Raw genomic sequence first — 19,072 nt, forward strand, 5'->3', positions numbered from 1 at the left:
AAATAGACTCGTCGCTCAAATCCTGTCTGGCTGGGCGTAACACTCAACCGGTTTCTGATACGCGAGGCGCACGTCGAAATAGCCAGGGCGAAGGTGAGCTCGCGATGTAACATCTTCCGAAAATTGGTCAACACTAAGCGGAGAGCAAATGCATCTTGCACTCAGGTCACCTGCACTGGCTCCCTGCTACTAAGCAGCAGGGTACGCGTGCACTGCACGGGAGAGGTCCGTACATGCAAAGAAAATCGACCCGGTGTTAAACGAAGGCTGCAGGAGCATTACCGGCTGCCTCAAGCCGACCGATGCAGACAGCCTTAACCCCTTGGCTGCTATCGGCATCCTCAAACATCATAAGAACGGTCACCAGCCATGCAGAACGGTCACGGCACTGCAGTCACTATACCAGCATATACACTTCCTGCTGTCAGTCGACACAAATCGTGGAAGGGTTTTTACCCATCACCGCGGAACCTCTCAGCTCATCTCCGGAGAGCACGCGGCTCCAACTGTGGAACGCGCCACTGCGGGCAGGCAACACATCGGCAGCTTCTGATATGAAACTGCAAGTAGCGTAGACTTGTGAGTGGTGAATACTTCCATCAGGGACAGAGGGACATACGTTGGCTGGGGCATAGCAACCCGTAGGAAGTGCAACTATGTCGATCGTGACCAGAACACGAACGTCTGCGGTCAAGAGTAGATGATGCCTCACTCATCTGCTCGAGTGTCAGCTGCAAGGGGACCGGTGCAGAGCTGATGATTTTAGCTCCATTATTATCCGCGCTCAGACCTGTGCGGCCACAAATGGCCATCATTGATCTAAGTCGGTATGATGGATACGAAATAAATGAATGGAACCGTGGAAATGTGGAATTTAATACTGCTTGCTCAATTCAGGACCTCACTACCCAAACGTTGTTTTAAGCATTAGGATACTGACTTTTGAATGAGTGGTCATCGGAAAGACTTCAATCTTGGCACGGCGGTTACGGAAATTGTGCATTTAACTAAGGCCCGTACAATCTTGGATATTACTGTAGACACACATGGATTCCAAACTTATTTTATTTCCTTTAAATAAATTCTGTACGTTGTGGGGAAGGGTGGGGGGTGGAATGGGGGGAGGGGGGGCGGGGGGATGACCCCCCCCCCCCGTGAAAGGTTGCTTGTATCCCGTACCTCGGCTGTGAATTCCACTAAATATCAACATTCCAAAATCGAATCGTAGCCATAGTCATTGGCTATAGTCTACATCTATGCAGAATATATTGTTTTGCACTCGACCGTCCCGAGAGTCAGCCAGGAATGTCAGTACCCTAATAGGAGCGGAATTCCTCTCCAAAGGCCAGCCCGCAACTCACGGAATTCCAAGCGAAGGTTTGTGTAAATGCAGTACTACAGGCAGCAACGGGGCACAAACTTATCCCTTGTGTCGGAATTCAAAAACAAAAACTGAATGGGAGTCGTTCGCGGGGGTTATTTGTGACACCGCTCGCCAGAGAAACCTCCACGGCTCCAGCGAGGTTAAAGTCCGCGGTGTCCACGGGCCCTATTCTGTTCCTGCCACTTAATCGGAGCTGTCAACGCAGAGACTCAATACCCGGGCAAAACCCCAATTAACGCTGGTACGTTGTCAGTGTTTTACGTGTGCAACTGCCACATCTGGCGGCATTGATGAATCAATTTAATTCAGGATTTAGGTCAACTATCTTGGTGAGCAATTTCCTGATCCATCGATATAAGAAATCGTTATTCTCTTAAAAGTGCAACATTTTCTCGGGACCATTTAATTTGTCAAGCAATGGCAGTCGTAAGTTGATTTATGGAGGCGTGTATCTGGAAGCTCACTTCGAGATTAATACAATTTTCATATGAAGGAGAGGGGTGGTGCAGTGATAAGCACATCGTGCCGACAACATAGCGACACAAGTTTATAAACTGAAACTATAAAAACTTTTTATTTTACCAGGTAAGGCCCGCTGAGCTATGTATCTCTTTTTCAGAAGCAACCGAGCCACAATTGATAGCTCAAACGAAGTGGCTTATCACATAGAAATGTTTCGCAGCCAAATGCTCTAAACGCGTGATGTTGATTCTAAACGTAGAGGAGAAAAACCGGAGGACTCGGAGAAAAATCCACGCAACCACGGGGAGAGCATGCAAACTCCAAATATTCAAGTGTCAGGGTTGGAATCGAACCCACGACCTGATGTATACCAGGCAAGGTAGTAATCGTCTCGCCACCATGGCACACTTGTTATCAGCCATGGCTAACATTCGTTGCAAGGGAAATCTTAATTGGCCATAGACTTGCCTTCCATCGAACCCGCAATAATCTATTACTGACAGGGGCATGGAAGGACCTTTATCCAGTAGTGCATTGACAAAAGAGCTGTAAGCAATCATTTATTTTTGCTAATATTCAGTTCCCTCAATGTCTAAGATAATGTTATTTAAATAATAATCATCATTATCATCAGGCATGATTTATCCATGGCTGGAAGAAAGCTGTCGCCATCACTCATGGTGTTGCGATGCAACAATCCATTTATCTCCTGCACATGAGCCGATCTCATCACTCCGTCTCTCTGGTGCGCATTCTCTAAGGAGCTGTACCCTCCTTCTTTGACTGCTGGTACCCTGGATGCCCTTGCAAATGATTTTCCACTTCGTGTGATTTTCCAGTTTAAATATTTAAATAAATAGAAAACTCTATTGTTAGTCGCAAACACTGGCTATTGTTTGTTTTAGCAACTGGTTCTATTTTTAAGCAGTCAATATGATATATGTAACTGGTGTACGTTCTCCGGGTCCATGTGTTCCTCTGTCTCTCAATGTAATCCCAAGCATGCATCTCTGCACGCGCATTTCAGATTTTTCAGCTTGTGTTCCAAATTGTCTGTGAATGTTTCTAATCCACGTCACACCAGGTAGTACGCACCGAATGAACACGTTCTTTAGGCACGTTGGGGTGTTGCGTTTCATTAACTGCAGTTTTCCAAAAACACTCCAACCTCCTCCTGTCCTCTGTACATCATACATTTCATTCAAAGTTGCCTTAAGGAACTGCGCCAAGTATACATACATGCATACTCCCGTTTGTTTCCAGTTGTGTTCCTCCAGCAGATATGTTAGATTGAAAACTTATTTCTTTAGAACTGCTTTTTGTGTTTAGTTTGTTTTCGTTCCCCCGGACCTCCCATTAGCACGATTGGCTACGTACGGTGAGAAAGAAGTTCAACATACATACATATGTTCAGTTAAGAAAACTGTATACCAATACATCTGTATATATTCATCATTGTCGTCATCATCAGCAGCCATGGTCAATCCACTGCTGCACGAAAACCTCCCCAAAGCCGTGCAAATGTTTTGTTTATTAGTAAAAAGTAAACAAAAAATTAGACCGTGTGCGCGCAAAGGAATTGCACTCATGGAAGACGCTTGTTGTTGTATTCAGCAGTGGTAACAACCACGGAGCTTTGCTGCAAAGCAGCTCACGAGAAACGAAAAAAAAATAACACTTGTGCTCGAAAAAAACACTCCAGAGGGAATGAAAATATTCAGATCGGATTCTGCCGCTGTTTTTTTTTCTCTACCCCCACCTCCCATCCGTCGGTATTACATGACGTCTGCCTTGTTAAGTTGGGCCAACTCGAACCGCAGACTGCACACACACACACGTACAGCCAAAGCCCTTCCCCAAGCCCAGCCCTGTTCTTCCCTTCCAAACAAACACACACCAGCTGCGGATTGCTCCGTTTCACAAAGCGGCACATTGAGGCTCCGAGCCTCCCAAAAACATAAAGGGCATGCAAACCCCTCTGCCCTACCTCCCCCACACAAACGGCCACGCAAGCTCAGCCCACTCACAAACAGCGTTCGCTCTCTTGATTTGTCCAGCCGCAGCTCGACTCTCGGCACACACCCCTTGGTCTTCTCCCCCACCCCCGAGTCCCGACTGACTGACGCCCTTCAGACAGCCGCACTTATTAAACTTTTACTCTGTGGGTCTCGGGGCGACGTGCATAACTGCTTTTCAGAGTCTCCGTCTCGCAGAGAGAGAGAGAGCGACAGCGAGCGAGCAACCCTTCCCCTCCCCGCCACCACCCCCGACATTCACCACCCCACCACCACCTCCAAGCAAGTCTGGCTCGTCTGGGTTATTTCAAGTTCGCTGCATGAAAATTGTGGTCTGGCAAGAGACCTGATTCACGGAGCTCACTTAATTAATCTGGGAGTTCGGTTTGGGGGTGCGCCCTTCAAGCCTCTGTGTGTGCAGACCGTCTCAAACAGGAGCTTCATCAGAGCCGTCGGGAAGGCGGAGAAGAAGCAGCAGCAGCAGCAGCGGCGGCGGTCGTTGTTGAACTTTTGAAAACAAAGACGGCTCACGCCACCCACCACCCCGCTCCGCATACCCAGCCACCCGAAACCCCACACTACTGCTCATCTGCCACCGCCCCCCACACACACACACACACTTTCCCCCGTTGCACCGAGAGACCGACCGGCGGCAGCTGTTGTGGTTCCGGGCCGACCAACCGAGCGGGCGGACGATCAAAAGGAGAACCAACACGTGAAAGGACACCCGAGGGTCGCGCGCACCCGCAGGCATGCGGCCCGCGGGCCCCCGAACACACGCGACCCTCGTGCCGCTGGCCGTGACCCTTCTGGCCGCCCTGGGTGTTGGGGCGCTCGCTGCAGGCGACCTCCCCGACAGCCGCCCCTGGGACTCGGCCGACGCGACTTCGAGCCCAGGAGCAGGTGTGCCCGACCCCCCTTTGACCCCCGTGGAAACTCCGTGTGCGTTCTGGATTGAGGGACACGCGTCCGTGCGTTGCGTGCGAGCTGACCGCCTGTCGTATGTGTGGATTTTTTTTTCTCCGGGGCCCGCCGGTTTTTCCCTCCGCACTTAGAGTCAACGCGCGTTTAGAGTGTGTGGCTACTGCTGTTAATGTCCACGTGATGAGCCACTTCGTTGGGCTATCAATTGTGGCCAGGTCGCTTCTGAAAAAAGAGCCATGTAGCTCAGTGGGGCCTTACCTGGTAAAATAAAGTATATATGCGTGCTTTTCTTGTACTGTTATAGCAGTTCCCTTGTCTTTCTGTTAGTTTTTACTTGTGCGGCGGATGATGTTGGAGCGACTTCTCACGAGGCGGCTGTGGGGAGTTAGTAATTGGTTTGTCATGGCACTCCGATAGCACCGAGCATCACAGGCCACTGAGATGCTGGATATCTAATCCGGGCAGCCACCTGTGTGATTAGCCTGGCTCTCAAGTGCGTGGTTATTGATAGTCTCAGTGCTGCCACTGCAAAGAAAGCACACGAATTTCTTTTTTTTTGGACATAAGTTAGACTAACCTGGCTCTGAGGGTAGAAGTTTACAAGGTGTATAACTTGGAATGCCAAATCACCAGGTAGTACATATTTACGTATACTGTATTGGCATTGCTATATGTGTTTAGTGGTTCTCTGCTGTGATGTATTGTATTACTTACTGGTCAGTCATGGACATAGAGTGAAATATCTGTCAAGTTTTGCAAGCGACAAGTCAAATTGTTAGATGTGGGAAAACGTTAAATTAGGGGACTGCTGGAATTGTGTCAACGGGGAATGTTGTTGAGACTTTAAAATGGGGTTTTAAATATAGAAAAATGCCCAGAGTGGGAATGTCATGAGGTTTCCTGTTATTGAGAACCAGCTATTTGAGACAACAACTACAAAAAGCATGGAAACATAAATAAACGTAGAGCCAACTCACGTAACCTTAACAATAAATCATGAAAAAGTATAAAAAATACTTTTAAAAAATCTGTGAAATAGCCCCTGCATACTTCAAATAACATAAAAGCATTTTATCAACAAAATTAAAATAATTAAACAACATTGCAAGTATCCTTTATGGTTGCCAGAATTATTAATAGGCATTGGCCAGTACTGGTGCTGTGTTGCATCATGATATGTATGTTGAACTTCTTTCACACCGTATATAGCCAACCTCGCTAATCGGAGGAACGGGGCAAGGTCAACAATCGAAACACAAAAAAACAGTTCTCAAGAAATTAGTTTTCAACCTAGATTATTTAAAAGTGCATAGCTCCAGTGGCTTCCTAATATCGGAAGGAAGAGTGTTCCAGACGGCCGTAGACGGGTATCTGAAAGTGCGCGATGCGGCGATCGTCTTTGTTCTTTGCCTGTTGTTGACATCGCTAATCCCAGCGCAACATTTCCCCTTCGCCCGCTCTCATTTCTCCTTCAGCGGCGCTGGACGACTACGAGATTGTCCACCCTGTCCGCGTTGCCGCCTCGGGCTGCTTCCTGTCCCACCGTGTGAGCCACCATGCCCGGCCACCCCACAACCGTAGCCCGAAGCGCCGGCACGCTCACTCCGGCGATCAGCCAGCCGGCACGGACCCCCCAAACCCGCCGAGCCTGCCGAAACCCCCGGAGCCTCTGTCGGTCTTCTACAACCTGAGCGTGGGCGGGCAGCACCTCCACCTGCGTATGGAGCTCAACCGAGGCCTGCTTGCGCCCGGGTTCCTGCTGGAGCGCCGAATGGACGGGCGCACGGGGGGCCCGGCTGGCGTCATGACGAACCGGTCTGCGAGGGTCAGCCTGGAGCGGCCCCGCAAGGGGAACACGTGCCACTTCCTAGGCCGGGTGCTGGAGGGAGGCAAGGATCTGGGCCACGCCGCCATCAGCACCTGCGCTGGCCTGGTAACGTGGCGTGTTAAGTGCATACTTGAATCTGTATGTGCAGAGCAATTAATCCATAATAGAGTTTTTTTTGGGTTAGATCGCATAAATAAAAAAAATGTGTAGTTAAAACCCGCCACCACCGAACACAGCCAACTAGTAAGGGTAGTCACGTAAACAGAACATGCCAATTCGTCACTAGTACAGCACACCGGTGTATTGGAGAGCCAAGCCACAACATTACAATCTGGCTGTCGCCTGATGAAGCTAGTTGTAATTACTGGCCTACGTGTTAAACAGAGCAATTATAACTCTTTGGTTCTTTCGGTAAAGTCACGTAGGTAGACATAGACATGTTTTATATTTTTATCATTTTATTGTTTCCCTTCTACGTGACTTACTGAAAGAACCAAGAATAAAAAATAAAAGCAATTAGTGTTATCCTCTTCGTGTGGTGAGGGTTTGCTTTAGCTACTCCGGTTTCTTCCTCCCATCATCATAATAAGCCATGATGCAACTATCTACCTCGCTCCTGCATACAAGGCGATTTCATCGCCCCTCCTTAAACAAATGCTGCTGGAAAACTTTTGTACGCAAGGTTCATTGTTCAATGCAGTTAAATGTTGTTTGATTAAATATTTACGTGGTAAAACACAGTATCGTTTATTCGTCCAGTTGCATTAAATAGCCTTATGACTTATACCTATTCTGCTAGCGTATGCCCGCGGTTTTCTCTGACCTCGTTAGTTTTGTTCCACATGCAAAAAAACATATCGTTTAGAAATCTGAAAACGGGGCCCACTTGAAAAAAAAACCCTGGAAGGCTCCGTGAGGTTTTTCTGGATTAAGCAGTCAAATGATTATCATCTCATCACTCCGTTAATGAATCCCCCCCGCCTCTACGTGATTTTTATTCATTACCTTGTACAAGCAAACATATAAATGCCAATTGATCCTTTACGCTTAAGTAGCTAAACGGCAAGCTCGGTCCCTTTATTTAATGCAAAACACACAACATAATTTCCATATGAATGATTTATTATTGAGTTATCAATGGGGAGAGGCTTGCCCAAGCTGGTATTTCACATGGCCAGCGATGCCTTCGAGCAGACGAAATTCTAATTTGGCTCTCGACAGCGGATGAGTTTAATTGGTTTGCGAGGCCAGACAGCACAACGATCTGATCCGCAGACTGTAGCAGGGCGCCACTCAATACACCGTGGATTTATAAAGAATCAAAGTGCAATTGCATCTCGAGGATGCCATGCGACAGAGAGTGGAGCGGCTTGGTCAAGGGGAGGTGGGTGACCGTGCGACCGGGTAATGTAACAGATGTTCTCTTCACGTTAACGGGATGTGTAGAGCAGAGGGATTTTGTGCAAACGATGGTCAAAACACGTTGCTATGTAATCCGAATAACGACAGCAACAACAGAAATCCACAGCCCTTTGAAAATCTGCTGCAAAGTATGTACGTTCAACTTATTTCGCATCGCGCGTAGCCAACCGTGCGAATCGGAGGTGCCGTGTTGGTCATTTAAGTTTTTGACCGTGCTTCACCAAGCTGGTCAGTCAGTGTGAGCTGGCGAAGGAAGGAGGAGAAGAGGTGACCAGAACCAATTCAGATATCTCCTGTTGCCGTTAGTTGGAAATTGAGCTAAAAAAAGAGATTAGTTATATGGGCGAGCATGTATATCAAACACTATTTATTTATCCCGGAAAGTTTCACTGAGTCTTAGGTGGACACTGAATTTGGATGCTTGGGCAGTTCCATTTGTGAGTAATTGGCTTGTGGGAGGAAACCGGAGAACCCGGAGAAACATCCCACATATTAGGAGGTAACACTCAATGCCCTGCACAGATAGATTTAAGAATCCATTGCTGCATCGCCCACTCCCGATGACCTATCCGCCCAAGGGTACGTACGAAACGTGGTATTCCCCGGGCAGTCACCCACACACAAGTCCTCATCAGGCCCAATATCCTGCCTAGCTTTCGAGATCCGATGAGCTCTGGCGCATTCACAGTGATTTTATTTTCCGCGACCAAAGTGGTTTGCACGACTGCCAATGGCTGAGGTAATAAGGGGGTTTTGAAGGGTACAATTTACGCCTACGAATCAAAGCTTGAAAGACTGAGAATCCCCGACTGAGACGAAACTCTCTCAAGGATTGATTTTCGGCAGGAGTGGCATTTCCTCTCTTGGGTCGGTCTAAAGAAGGGGCTACAGCATTCGTTTCATGCTCATCAGAAAGGAGGGGGAGTGACCGCCCACTGAGCCGAGGGCATCAGGAGAAGGTCTGTGTTGGCCCGGCAATAACGAGATAGAGAGAGAGAGAGGTAGAGAGGCCCAGCCCCGCGTGCAGCCCTTTGGATCGAGGCTCAGAAATAAGGAGGGGCTTGTTTGACTTTGACTGCCGAACTTCAAATGTGTTCGCACGAGGAGGGGGGCATCTTTTGACAGCAGGAAGCATATTTTTCTCGTTTTGCTTCACATAGAACTTTTTTTTAATCTGTGCCTTTGTGTAGTTTGCTTCAATGGTTCCAGATATGCTACACCCTGGATATTGCTCCTTTAACCTGATGGGCTTTGTGTATTGTCCACAAGCAGCATTTTGAAGCCTCCAGGAATGATGGCACAATCCAGAAGTGGGTTATTCTTCCTCTGACTAGCCTGATACATAACAGAGCGCTCCTTTTGCTAAGCACAGTGCGCTGCTGACTATTGACAGGTCCTGTTAATATATAGAGAGCTGAAAACGGAGTTTCAAATGAAACTTTCTATTGCTTCCGCATATCTCGAATGCATCTAATTTTAATTTGCATATTATATATTCCTGAAGTGTGCCAGACTACACTGTTTCAACAAAACAAATAAACACGCATGATTGTTTTCCTCATGTTTATTTAAATTTCTTTTTAAAATGCAGTGCCACGGGGAGAACGCAGATAGGCATTGTGCCAGAAAGAACGAGGGGTGGGGGGAAATCCATCTTCGTAGACCGCCACCCGTTCCTCACCCCCAACCTCACTGCCAAGCCGCAAATATCTGGGTCAATCCCTGATACAGCGTGTCAGCTGTGTTGGTCTGTATAGTGCCACATGTCTTGATCTCAGGCCTGGCTGTCTCAACAGCCACTATCCTGGTCCCAGGAGATCCTTTAGTTACATAGAGCAACTTTACTCAGTCATGTTTAATGTAACTCTCGCTTTCCCCAGCAGAATGGGGCTTTCTATGTACGACACTTTTTGTTCGCAGAAAGCCAAACAGTCTTTGCTGATGTCCCAATGGTCCTCGTTCAGATTGCTGCCCCTTGCTGCCCCTGTGTGGTTCTTCAAATCCAACATGAACACAAACGTGTGATGATTATAACAATATAGATAGATTTTTGTTTTTTGATACGGCGTGAAAAACTCCGGTGCATCTCATGCAGTGTATTCGCAAACGGCAAGGAGGGACAACTCCCATCATATCTTGAATTCCCGTTACATGACCACCACATTGCAAGGGGTGAAAGCACTGTACATGCAATGTTGGCGGTCACATGACATCTGTTGTGGTTCTGGGTTTCTCAAAGCCAATGTGTCGAGAGCTTCCCGTTTGCCTCGTTTCCATGGCAATCTGGGAGCGAGCTCTATTGTCCCACGAAGAGCCCAGAAATGACGCAGAGCAACTTGGCCAAGGCCCGGGTCTCTACACTCGACACGGAAATGCACAGTCATGCAACAAATACATCGATTCATTGAGTGAAACGGTATCTTATGCTTCAATTACACAGGTCTTTGAAGCCACAGCCCACATTCACCGCAGTCATAAAATAAGTAATTGATTCTTGAATCAAATGGTGACCCTGGACCATGATAATTCAATCACGGGGGTGGAGAATCATTTAGAGATCGAGCAATGAGGCCCATTCCTTCTGCTCCATCGAGCCCTCTCCAAACCCTCCACGGCTGAATCATGACTGTGAATCAATTATAAATATACCGTTAGTAACGTATTTATTCAGACCCCTATATTATGTCTCCACGTACAATATAAAATACGTTGTAGTCGTCCGCTTAGTGGCTCTCCAGACAAACGCTATCCAGCAGTATTTGTTGAAGCAAGCAAACTCTGGACCAGTTTCAGCCTTCAGGGGCTGATCACCAGAGTCAGGCTTGTTAAACAGATAGCGTTGGGTTTCAGGTGTTATTGACAAGAGCATTTAGTGTAAAACGACGTGGCTATGTTCAACGCCAAGAGCAATTATGGATACAAACTCATTATGCGTTATGATGGTGCATTATAGGTAAGCCAATAGGAAGCCAATAGGCCGATGGACTAAAACGTTTAATTTGTATGTGTACAGAATGGAGGTCTGTTTATATGGTATTGCTCGTAATTCTCCATGGTGATGCATAATGAGCTGGTCGACGAAAAAAAATGATCAAGTGCACTTTCATCAGAAGCATGGGCTCGATTAGAAACTGCTGCATTTTAAGTTATTTTTGAAAACGATTTTGTCCGTGTTTTTTTTTAATGAACTCAGCTGGGAAGGCTGTCTTTCTTTTTGCACAGAGTTTGAATAGCCATTTTTTTTACTGAAATTCTAACTGTGTGTTGAGTTTGGAGCCATTCAGCGATTTACGGGGTTGCCAGGTGGATTCCAATTCTACCGCCTGCAAAAGCGCGCGCGCGTGCGTGAGTGTGGTGGCAATGTACAGGACAACGTTCTCACGCTCTTCCCCGTTACGCGCCAAAAAAACTGTAACAAACGTCAAATCGGCGACGCTGTAAGTTTGTGGCGGTCCGCGAGGCGGGTTTCTCCACGCCGCGTGATGTCGCAAACGGTTCCGGGCTGGGCCAGGTATAAAGGTGAGTGGTGGGGCTTGAGCAGGGAGCCCGATGACCAGGTTTCTACAATCCATCGTGATCCGTACCAGCCATAAAGGGCTGCTATGTCGACCCAGTAGCTTCGCAGTTCCCATTTGTTATGGAAACCAAGGAGTTGGTGACAAGGCTGCAGTCCGCACTGGCTCGAGTATTTTGCATCCCACACCGGTCGAGGCTAACGATGGAGTGCCAACCCGGAGGACGTAACACGCCCGGCAGGGCCATCCACCCCAAGCAAGTGAGGCGATGGGAACAGTTCACAGCGCGTTCAAATGTCAGAAGAGAGATGGTGGAAGGCTTGGGGAGGTCTTCATCCAGCAGCGGATAAAACGTGGCTCACGATGATGAGTGGAGGTGGAGGGGGTGAAGAAAATATTGCCAGGCGTGTGCAGCTGGTCACATAAGGGACCCCTCTCCACCATTACTCACCACCATCACCGCCGCCACCACGACCGCCACGAACACCCCAGTTCTCATTCTGTCGCCATGCAGCCACCGTGTGTTTACGTTAAAGAGCACTTCTGTTTGGTCTCGCCGGTTTATAATTTTTCCAGAACAGGGAGGGAAGCATTTTTTCGCCTTTTTTTTCCATGCAAACACGTTTCATTTTTAAACAACCGTGTCTGCCGGCTTCACAAAAATAGGTATTTCCGTGTTGTACGAGTGTTCCAAAAAAGTTCTGTGGGAAATTATTCCACGTGATTTTTAGTTGAAAAAAAAAACACGTTTTAAGGTCTAATGCGCATAGCACGATAAAACCACCGTTACGAGAAGCACCATTGGGCTGCTAGACAAATAAATTCTGCAGCATTTGCAACCGCTCAATGATAAAAACATTCTATAAATAATAATGATGATGATGATGCATCTGGTTTATGACCCAGTCCTCTAGCCAAAGATTTTAGAGCATGGGCAGATTCCAAACAGCAAGCATTTGAGATATGTCTTACGACAACAATTAGCAATGTTTTTCGGTTAATATTTTTCTCCAAAACTAGGTCCATACTTTTGTTTATGCATATACATGACTTAGCAAAAATATAAAGCGTTAAAGGTGCAGCCGTGAAATTTCTTGCAACTACAACTGCTGACTGGAAGAGCCTCCACTCGCGGAAGCCCCAGAGAGCCCCTCTAAAGGATATTCTGGCCTTCCCTTCCATGCTGATCAGATATCTTGAGGTGGGAGTACACACAATTTACCCCACCACACGTGGCCTGCCCGATCATAGACTGACTGTCTCCCCATTTAAACGATGGCGAGATGTTAACTACCTCGCATAGTATAAAGGAGGTCGTGGGTTTGTCCCGACCCTGACGCCTATTTATTTGGAGTTTGCATGTCTCTTTCTCCGTGGTCGCGTGGATTTTTCTCCGGGTCCTCCGGTTTTTCCCTCCACGTTTAGAATCAACATGCTTTTTAGAGTATTTGGATGCTATACATTTCCACGTGATAAGCCACTTCGTTGAACTATCATTTTGTGGCCAGGGCGCTTAAAAAGAGCTATATAGCTCAGTGGGCCTTACCTGGTAAAATAAATATAGTGAGAATTTTATGTTATGTTTTATTTGTTATTACTTTATTATTTCCCTTCTACGTGACTTTACCGAAAGAACCAAGAAGATGAATCCCTGCGATCAGGAAAGCTTTAAATCGAAAAATAAATATAGTTTAGTTTAATACTGTTGGGTGGATATGAGCGGCAGGAGATCGGACGAGCAGCAAGTGTGGTAACCATCACACCACGGTAGGATCCCGCAGAATCAAAACGGGCGATGAATTGTTTTTCGGGCCAGAGAAGGGCCTTCAGTGAACCCGTGTTGTCGTTCCCTTTTACAAATGATTAAACTTCGCACACGTTTCGAAACGGCGCTCCCGCACGCCGTTTCGTTCTGCGCCTTCAGTTCCAGTGGCGCAAAAGTAGCACTTTTATTTTCTCCAATCATTTTCCGGAGCAGGCCATGCCGTGCGCTTTGAAGGGGAGGCATTCCCATTTCCAAGCGAGAGGCAATAAACACCAGGGGGAAGGGGGATATAATAAACACAAATTAACTGTTGTCGCTCTTTTTACAATCTTTGCTGGTGAATTGGTCTCGGTGTGCGCGGTGTTGTTTGCCTTGTCCTGCGAGAGGCTACCGTTGACGATGGTGCCCACAGGATTATAGCTATGAGATGGGCTGCAGTCTATAGCCGCGATCAACCAACAATACATCCTGCACTGGTTGCCTATGTGGATTTGGTAACATCCAAATTTGGGCAACGTGTTTCTTCTTTATTTCTTCTTCCCCTTTGTTATGTAAAAGTATCTTTCCTCCTAACCACGTGGACGCCTACTTGGGCCGGCGCCAAGGTTGCGAGGAGCAGCGGTTGAGCAGCCGCCTTACAACAAAGAGTCGTGCAATTTGCTTTTCAACACAAAGGTGGGATGACTCGCGCTGCGGAGCGGTGGTTAGCACGCTGCGCTACGAACCCGGCGACCCAAGTTCGTTTCCCGCTCATGCCCAACACCAGGGAACGATTATCTGAACAGGTCCTGGGCATCTTGTAAGTCGACTCAGCCTTAAATCAGTACCCGGTGCGGTGTGTAAACATCGCCGCTCGGGAGACAAAGGCGGGCTGGCGTGATGCTGGCCGCCCACTCCGTAATGTGCCGTGGCAATCTTCACAGTTGCTCGCTAACAACACTTGTCCTGAAAAAGTCGATGAAGGCTATACGGGGGATCTTTGTCTTGCATTCACGACTGTGAATCCGTTTGTTTTTAACTACTCAGGGACTCCTCTACTTACGAACGCGTTAGGTTACAGAGGTCTGTTCGTAAGCCGATTTGTTCGTAAGTCCAACTTTACTCCTGTCGATTCCAAACATGTTGTACGGCGTGTACACTAAGCACGGGGAACGGTCTTCTTTGGTTCTTTCGGTAAAGTCACGTAGAATGAGAATAAAATAATAAATTGATAAAATAAAATAACACAATAATATTCTCACGACGTTTCGGCCACAACACAAGCGGCCTTCATCAGGTGAAGGGACGAGACTGTCTGGTAGGACAGCGCTGGAGTGTATAATCTCATGTAGATGTAGATTCCACTGGTTCTTCATGTTCTACAGATGTAGATGCCAATGGTTCTTCATGTGGCATCTGCATGACATACGGACAGGTTTGTTCGTATCTCTGAAAGTTCGTAAGTCGAATCATCGCAAGTAGTCGAGTCACAGAGCGGTACTGGGGCACAAAGGCAAATCAACATACTTGTGTAACTCCAGAGCATCGCCTCTTAACAAGAGTATAGCGCTGCAAAGATGACAATAAGAACAATTGCTTTGCAATACACCTCTCTCATCCAGCACTGGGGAGTGCTCTGTCACGCTGTGTGAGAGAGTCCCGTGCTCCAATTCAGCTCATTGCTACAATTAAGGGTTGTGATTCATAAAAAAAATGAGTTAATGTAGCAGCCTCTAGCGGCTGCAGGGGTGCTGTAAACTCGTTTGCATACCGTGTGATGTGCGTATCGTGAGGTCAGAGGGTCTGCGTTAATTAAGAATTAAAGCTCATTACGCCCCGAGTTCACTCTCAATGAGGTCATTGTGTCGCCTTCGCAGGAACCATAAGTAGCATGAATGCGGGCTACAGTTCCCTTTGAAATTTTTTTTTTATGGCAGATACATTTTTGAAATGGCCCAAATGTTAAGCAAAAACATCTTCTTGCATTAGAGCTTTACTCTGTATGTATGGACGTTGAACTTCTTTCACGCCGCACGTTATCCAACCGTCCTAATCTCGTGTAGTCGCCATCTATTGTTCCCTCACTTTACAAATCAAGTAACCGGGGCAATGAGTGTTTTCTTTAAGCGTGACGAAAAGCACGACACTTAAAACACGTGACGCTTTAACATCGCGAATATTTATAGCCCCGTCGAGAGGAAGAAGAAAAGACTACCACCGGCAAATCGTACACATCCCCCCCCCCGCCCCCCAACGAAACGGCTGAACTCAATTTTGGCTGTTAACATGTTATGAACCTGCACTTCCTTTTGACATCTTTTTTGTAGGCTTCTAAACCCCCCCCCCTCCCCCCAACATTGTTTAGGCTACGGGGGTACATACTTTTATTTCTCTCTTCCGAAAAGAAAGAAAAAAAGATTCGTTATTGGAAAAAAAAGATCCCGATCGGTTCTTTGTGCCGCGTGTGTTGTGCGTGTGTGCTGTGTTTCCCGTCGTTCTTCGTGATGAAGAGCACGTTGGACGCCATAGCAGCTGGCAGTTTCGCAGGGCCCCCCCCCCCCTTGCCGTTGCAGCTCTCGGCACTCGCGGAGTTTGGCTTGGCTGAAAATACTGCGGATAAAAATAGGCGCGTGTGAGATATGCGAAGCGCTCGTGGGCATATAAACCGCTACGGACGACATTCCACTTTTGCCTTCCATTAATTTTAGGCCACAGTTGTTGACACGCTATGCCGGGCGCGCGTTTACCCGCACCCCGTTTTTGGGATATCGCTCTACTTGAGACCGAGCGCAAGAGTACAGCGGTTAATGGTAACGCTGTGATAGTAATACAAAGCTTCGGCCAAAGTGAATGAATAAAGCAAAGTGTGTACGTAAACGATTAAAGATGTGCTTGTGTTCAATAAAGGACACACGTCGCTATTTTAATACGTGAGATGTAACGCTCCCAACGTGTGTTTCCGCAATGGTTATTTCAGACCGTGTGTGTGTGTGTTAACTAAATGCGTAAGGTGATCGTTGCGTGCGGTTGCCTTCGATGGGATAATTACCGCACCGGTGCGTGATAAACAAAATCAAGCCAAATTACAAAGGTCCCGGGTCACAGTGTCATGGTTGTGAATGCTCTCTCAGTGAGCTCCTGCAATAAAGGCTATCCACCACCGTCGTACTGTAGCACCCTTTCACCATGTACACAAGTCCACCTCTGTCTCTCCATTACTAATGCTCATACACTGCAGCAGCAGCAGGTACTAATTTTAGGCTGAGATGTCTCGGGGAAATTCCTAGGCTGGGTTTAAATGTCGATTTGCCAGTTGTGTTATGAATGAGTATAAAGTTAACCCTGGTTTCTGGAATCCCGAGTGCAGCGCACTCAATTGCCGCTATATCTCTACCCCGCAAAAGAAAAAAAAGATTCTGATGAAGATTTCCTGTACGGTATTAGGAATTCAGATTGCTGGGGCAAATTCTGTGAGCACACGAGAGGGTAATGTGGCCAGCACTGTACTTGATATTCATTCACATCCCGCACCAGATAGTTATGGTTGAGTCAACTTAGTGCAGGCCCAGGACTAATTGTGACTCGTGTTAGCCAAGGCTGTGAAAAACATTTCCAGATAGCTGTGTTCATAGTGCGGTGTGCTAACAGCTACACTCCAGCTTACCATTCATACACTCACAAAGGCAAAGATTCACCCCTGTAGCCTGAACAGATTATTGGGGCAAGTGTTTTTAGCGTGTAGCACCTATGAAGGCCACCACGGCACACGCCCAGTGATTATTTTTAACACTCCGCACTCGGTACGTATATAGTTACTGGCTGAGTTGACCTCGTTGAGGTCCAGGTTTGGTTCAGATATTCGTCACTGGTGTTGGTGGCCGTGAGCGGGGATCGAACTCAGGTGGTAGAGCAGCACGCTAGCTGCTACACCATAGTAGCCCCACACCACACATTTTCAGGTGTGTTATGTAACTTTTAAGGAGGACTGCCTGTCCATCCTTAAAATGGTTATAATGAAGGTTCATTACATTCACTAATTTGTGCAATTTGAAACAACAGCAATGCACGTCTGCAACATATTACTTGTTTTATGCGCAGAATGTTTTAATCACGCAATGATTTATGTCGCCATTAAGTGAGGAATGATGACTATTACGCAGAACAGACGATGTTTTACATGAATGCGATTAAATAGAATTTCATAATATGTTCAAACAGAGTGAAGGGAAATGCAATTTATATAATGTTTACATAACGTTTTCTAACGGGGGAACATTAACAGTGTAAAGTTAATTGCCCCACTTATATAATTAAATTTCTTTCACGGGTCCACGCATTACAAAGTACGAATTAACTTCAGTAAAGCTTGATAGCTGTTATCTAGGTAATACAGGGGATGTTTGCGCGTATTTAATGTCACGCCGTAGAATGTCTGAGCGGGCCCTGTTTAGCAAGCCGCCCATTAAGGTGTGAAAATCAGACACGAGGACACATTTTGTCCTCGTGAGAATTCGTTTGCTTTGAAGGCGATGGGCAATTTTAACAATATCGCTGCCGATGTGTATTTTTCTTCTTCGAGTTGTGCTGCATGTTGTTGGACACGTTGTCTGGATGTCTCTCTCGACGTGTGCGCAAACATCTTCGAGAACTTCTGGTACTGAAGCGAAACGTAGAACATCGTGCCAAACGACGTGCCGCACACTACAACCGATCAGTTCGCTCAACCAATAGTGACAGTGGCCAGGAGCAAATATAAATCTTCTCTGGAAGGAAAAAAACAAAACGTGTGCGCATCACAAAACCGCATTACAAAATGATATGATATTAATGTTTAACATTTTCCAAGCTCTGTGGTCCTCTAAATATATTAAGATGTTTTCAGACAATGAATGAGTAATTATACATGTGGGAGGAGCACCCGGAGAAAACGCAAGCATGTGACGGGACAACACTAGTTCCCATACAGAAGGGACAGATAATATGAAGTTATTTTTTCGTGACACGCTTGACGTTTGTCCACTTTGCACTCCTATAGTTTTTTGTATCGTTTGTTATTGTAACTTGCTGACCCGCCCCGAATGGACAACTATGAAAAAGAGCTTCATAGCTTGTTGGATTCCTCCTGGATAAATAAAGATTCTGATTCTGATATTATTCCACGCTTTCGCTTTAACGAATTATCTTGGCAAGCAATGCAGGGTGCGGCACCTCGACACCCACGGGAAGGGAGCTTCACAACATTTGTGCGATCCACCAACCCTTGCCTGCGCAGTGCGTAGCTACTACCGCCACAGTAGTCACCACCGCTCAGCTGTTGTTTAAATCATGAACCTCATCTTAGAAGAGGCATTGTAAACGCCATGCACATCATTTTTATACAGTCTTCAGTCGCAAACATCACATGCATTTAGGTTCAGTATAAATAACTGATGCACAGTGCTCTAAAGGCCACATGAAGCCTTTGAAAACTTGAAGAAGCATGTTTTGCACGCGATTTTTACTTTTATTTTTAAGTTAATAAATATTTTACATTTGCTTCAAAATGTAATTCCCCTTCTACGATGAAGGCCTCTCCGCACCGTGGTCATGTGACTTGTTTGACCATACTTCACCACGCCCGTCAATATGGATTTTTGTGAATTGGGGAACGGGGGGGGGGGGGGTTGACCAGAATCTGTTCAAATAAGACTATCCAATTTTTCAAAATGCTGACTCTCCACCAATCTCCTTCATTTCTCCTCACGGTCTCCCAGCCGACTCCTCATTTCCACTTAGTTT

At 46.7% G+C, this 19,072-nt stretch overlaps 1 protein-coding gene across 1 annotated transcript in view; it reads left to right on the top strand.

Moving 5' to 3' along the window:
* Positions 1-3,712: 3,712 nt before the first annotated feature.
* The window catches only part of LOC116940051 (A disintegrin and metalloproteinase with thrombospondin motifs 7-like), an 89,355-nt gene continuing 73,995 nt past the window's right edge, over positions 3,713-19,072 (top strand). Inside the window, exons 1-2 of the mRNA XM_032949325.2 lie at positions 3,713-4,764; positions 6,261-6,718. Of these exons, the coding sequence (XP_032805216.2) occupies positions 4,614-4,764; positions 6,261-6,718 (609 nt within the window). The 5' untranslated portion in view covers positions 3,713-4,613. The remainder of the gene's footprint in view (positions 4,765-6,260; positions 6,719-19,072) is intronic.

This window comes from Petromyzon marinus, chromosome 1 (assembly GCF_048934315.1).
Source record: "Petromyzon marinus isolate PM22_M1 ecotype Great Lakes invasive population chromosome 1, UKy_Petmar_22M1.pri1.0, whole genome shotgun sequence".
Taxonomy (NCBI): Eukaryota; Metazoa; Chordata; class Hyperoartia; order Petromyzontiformes; family Petromyzontidae; genus Petromyzon; species Petromyzon marinus.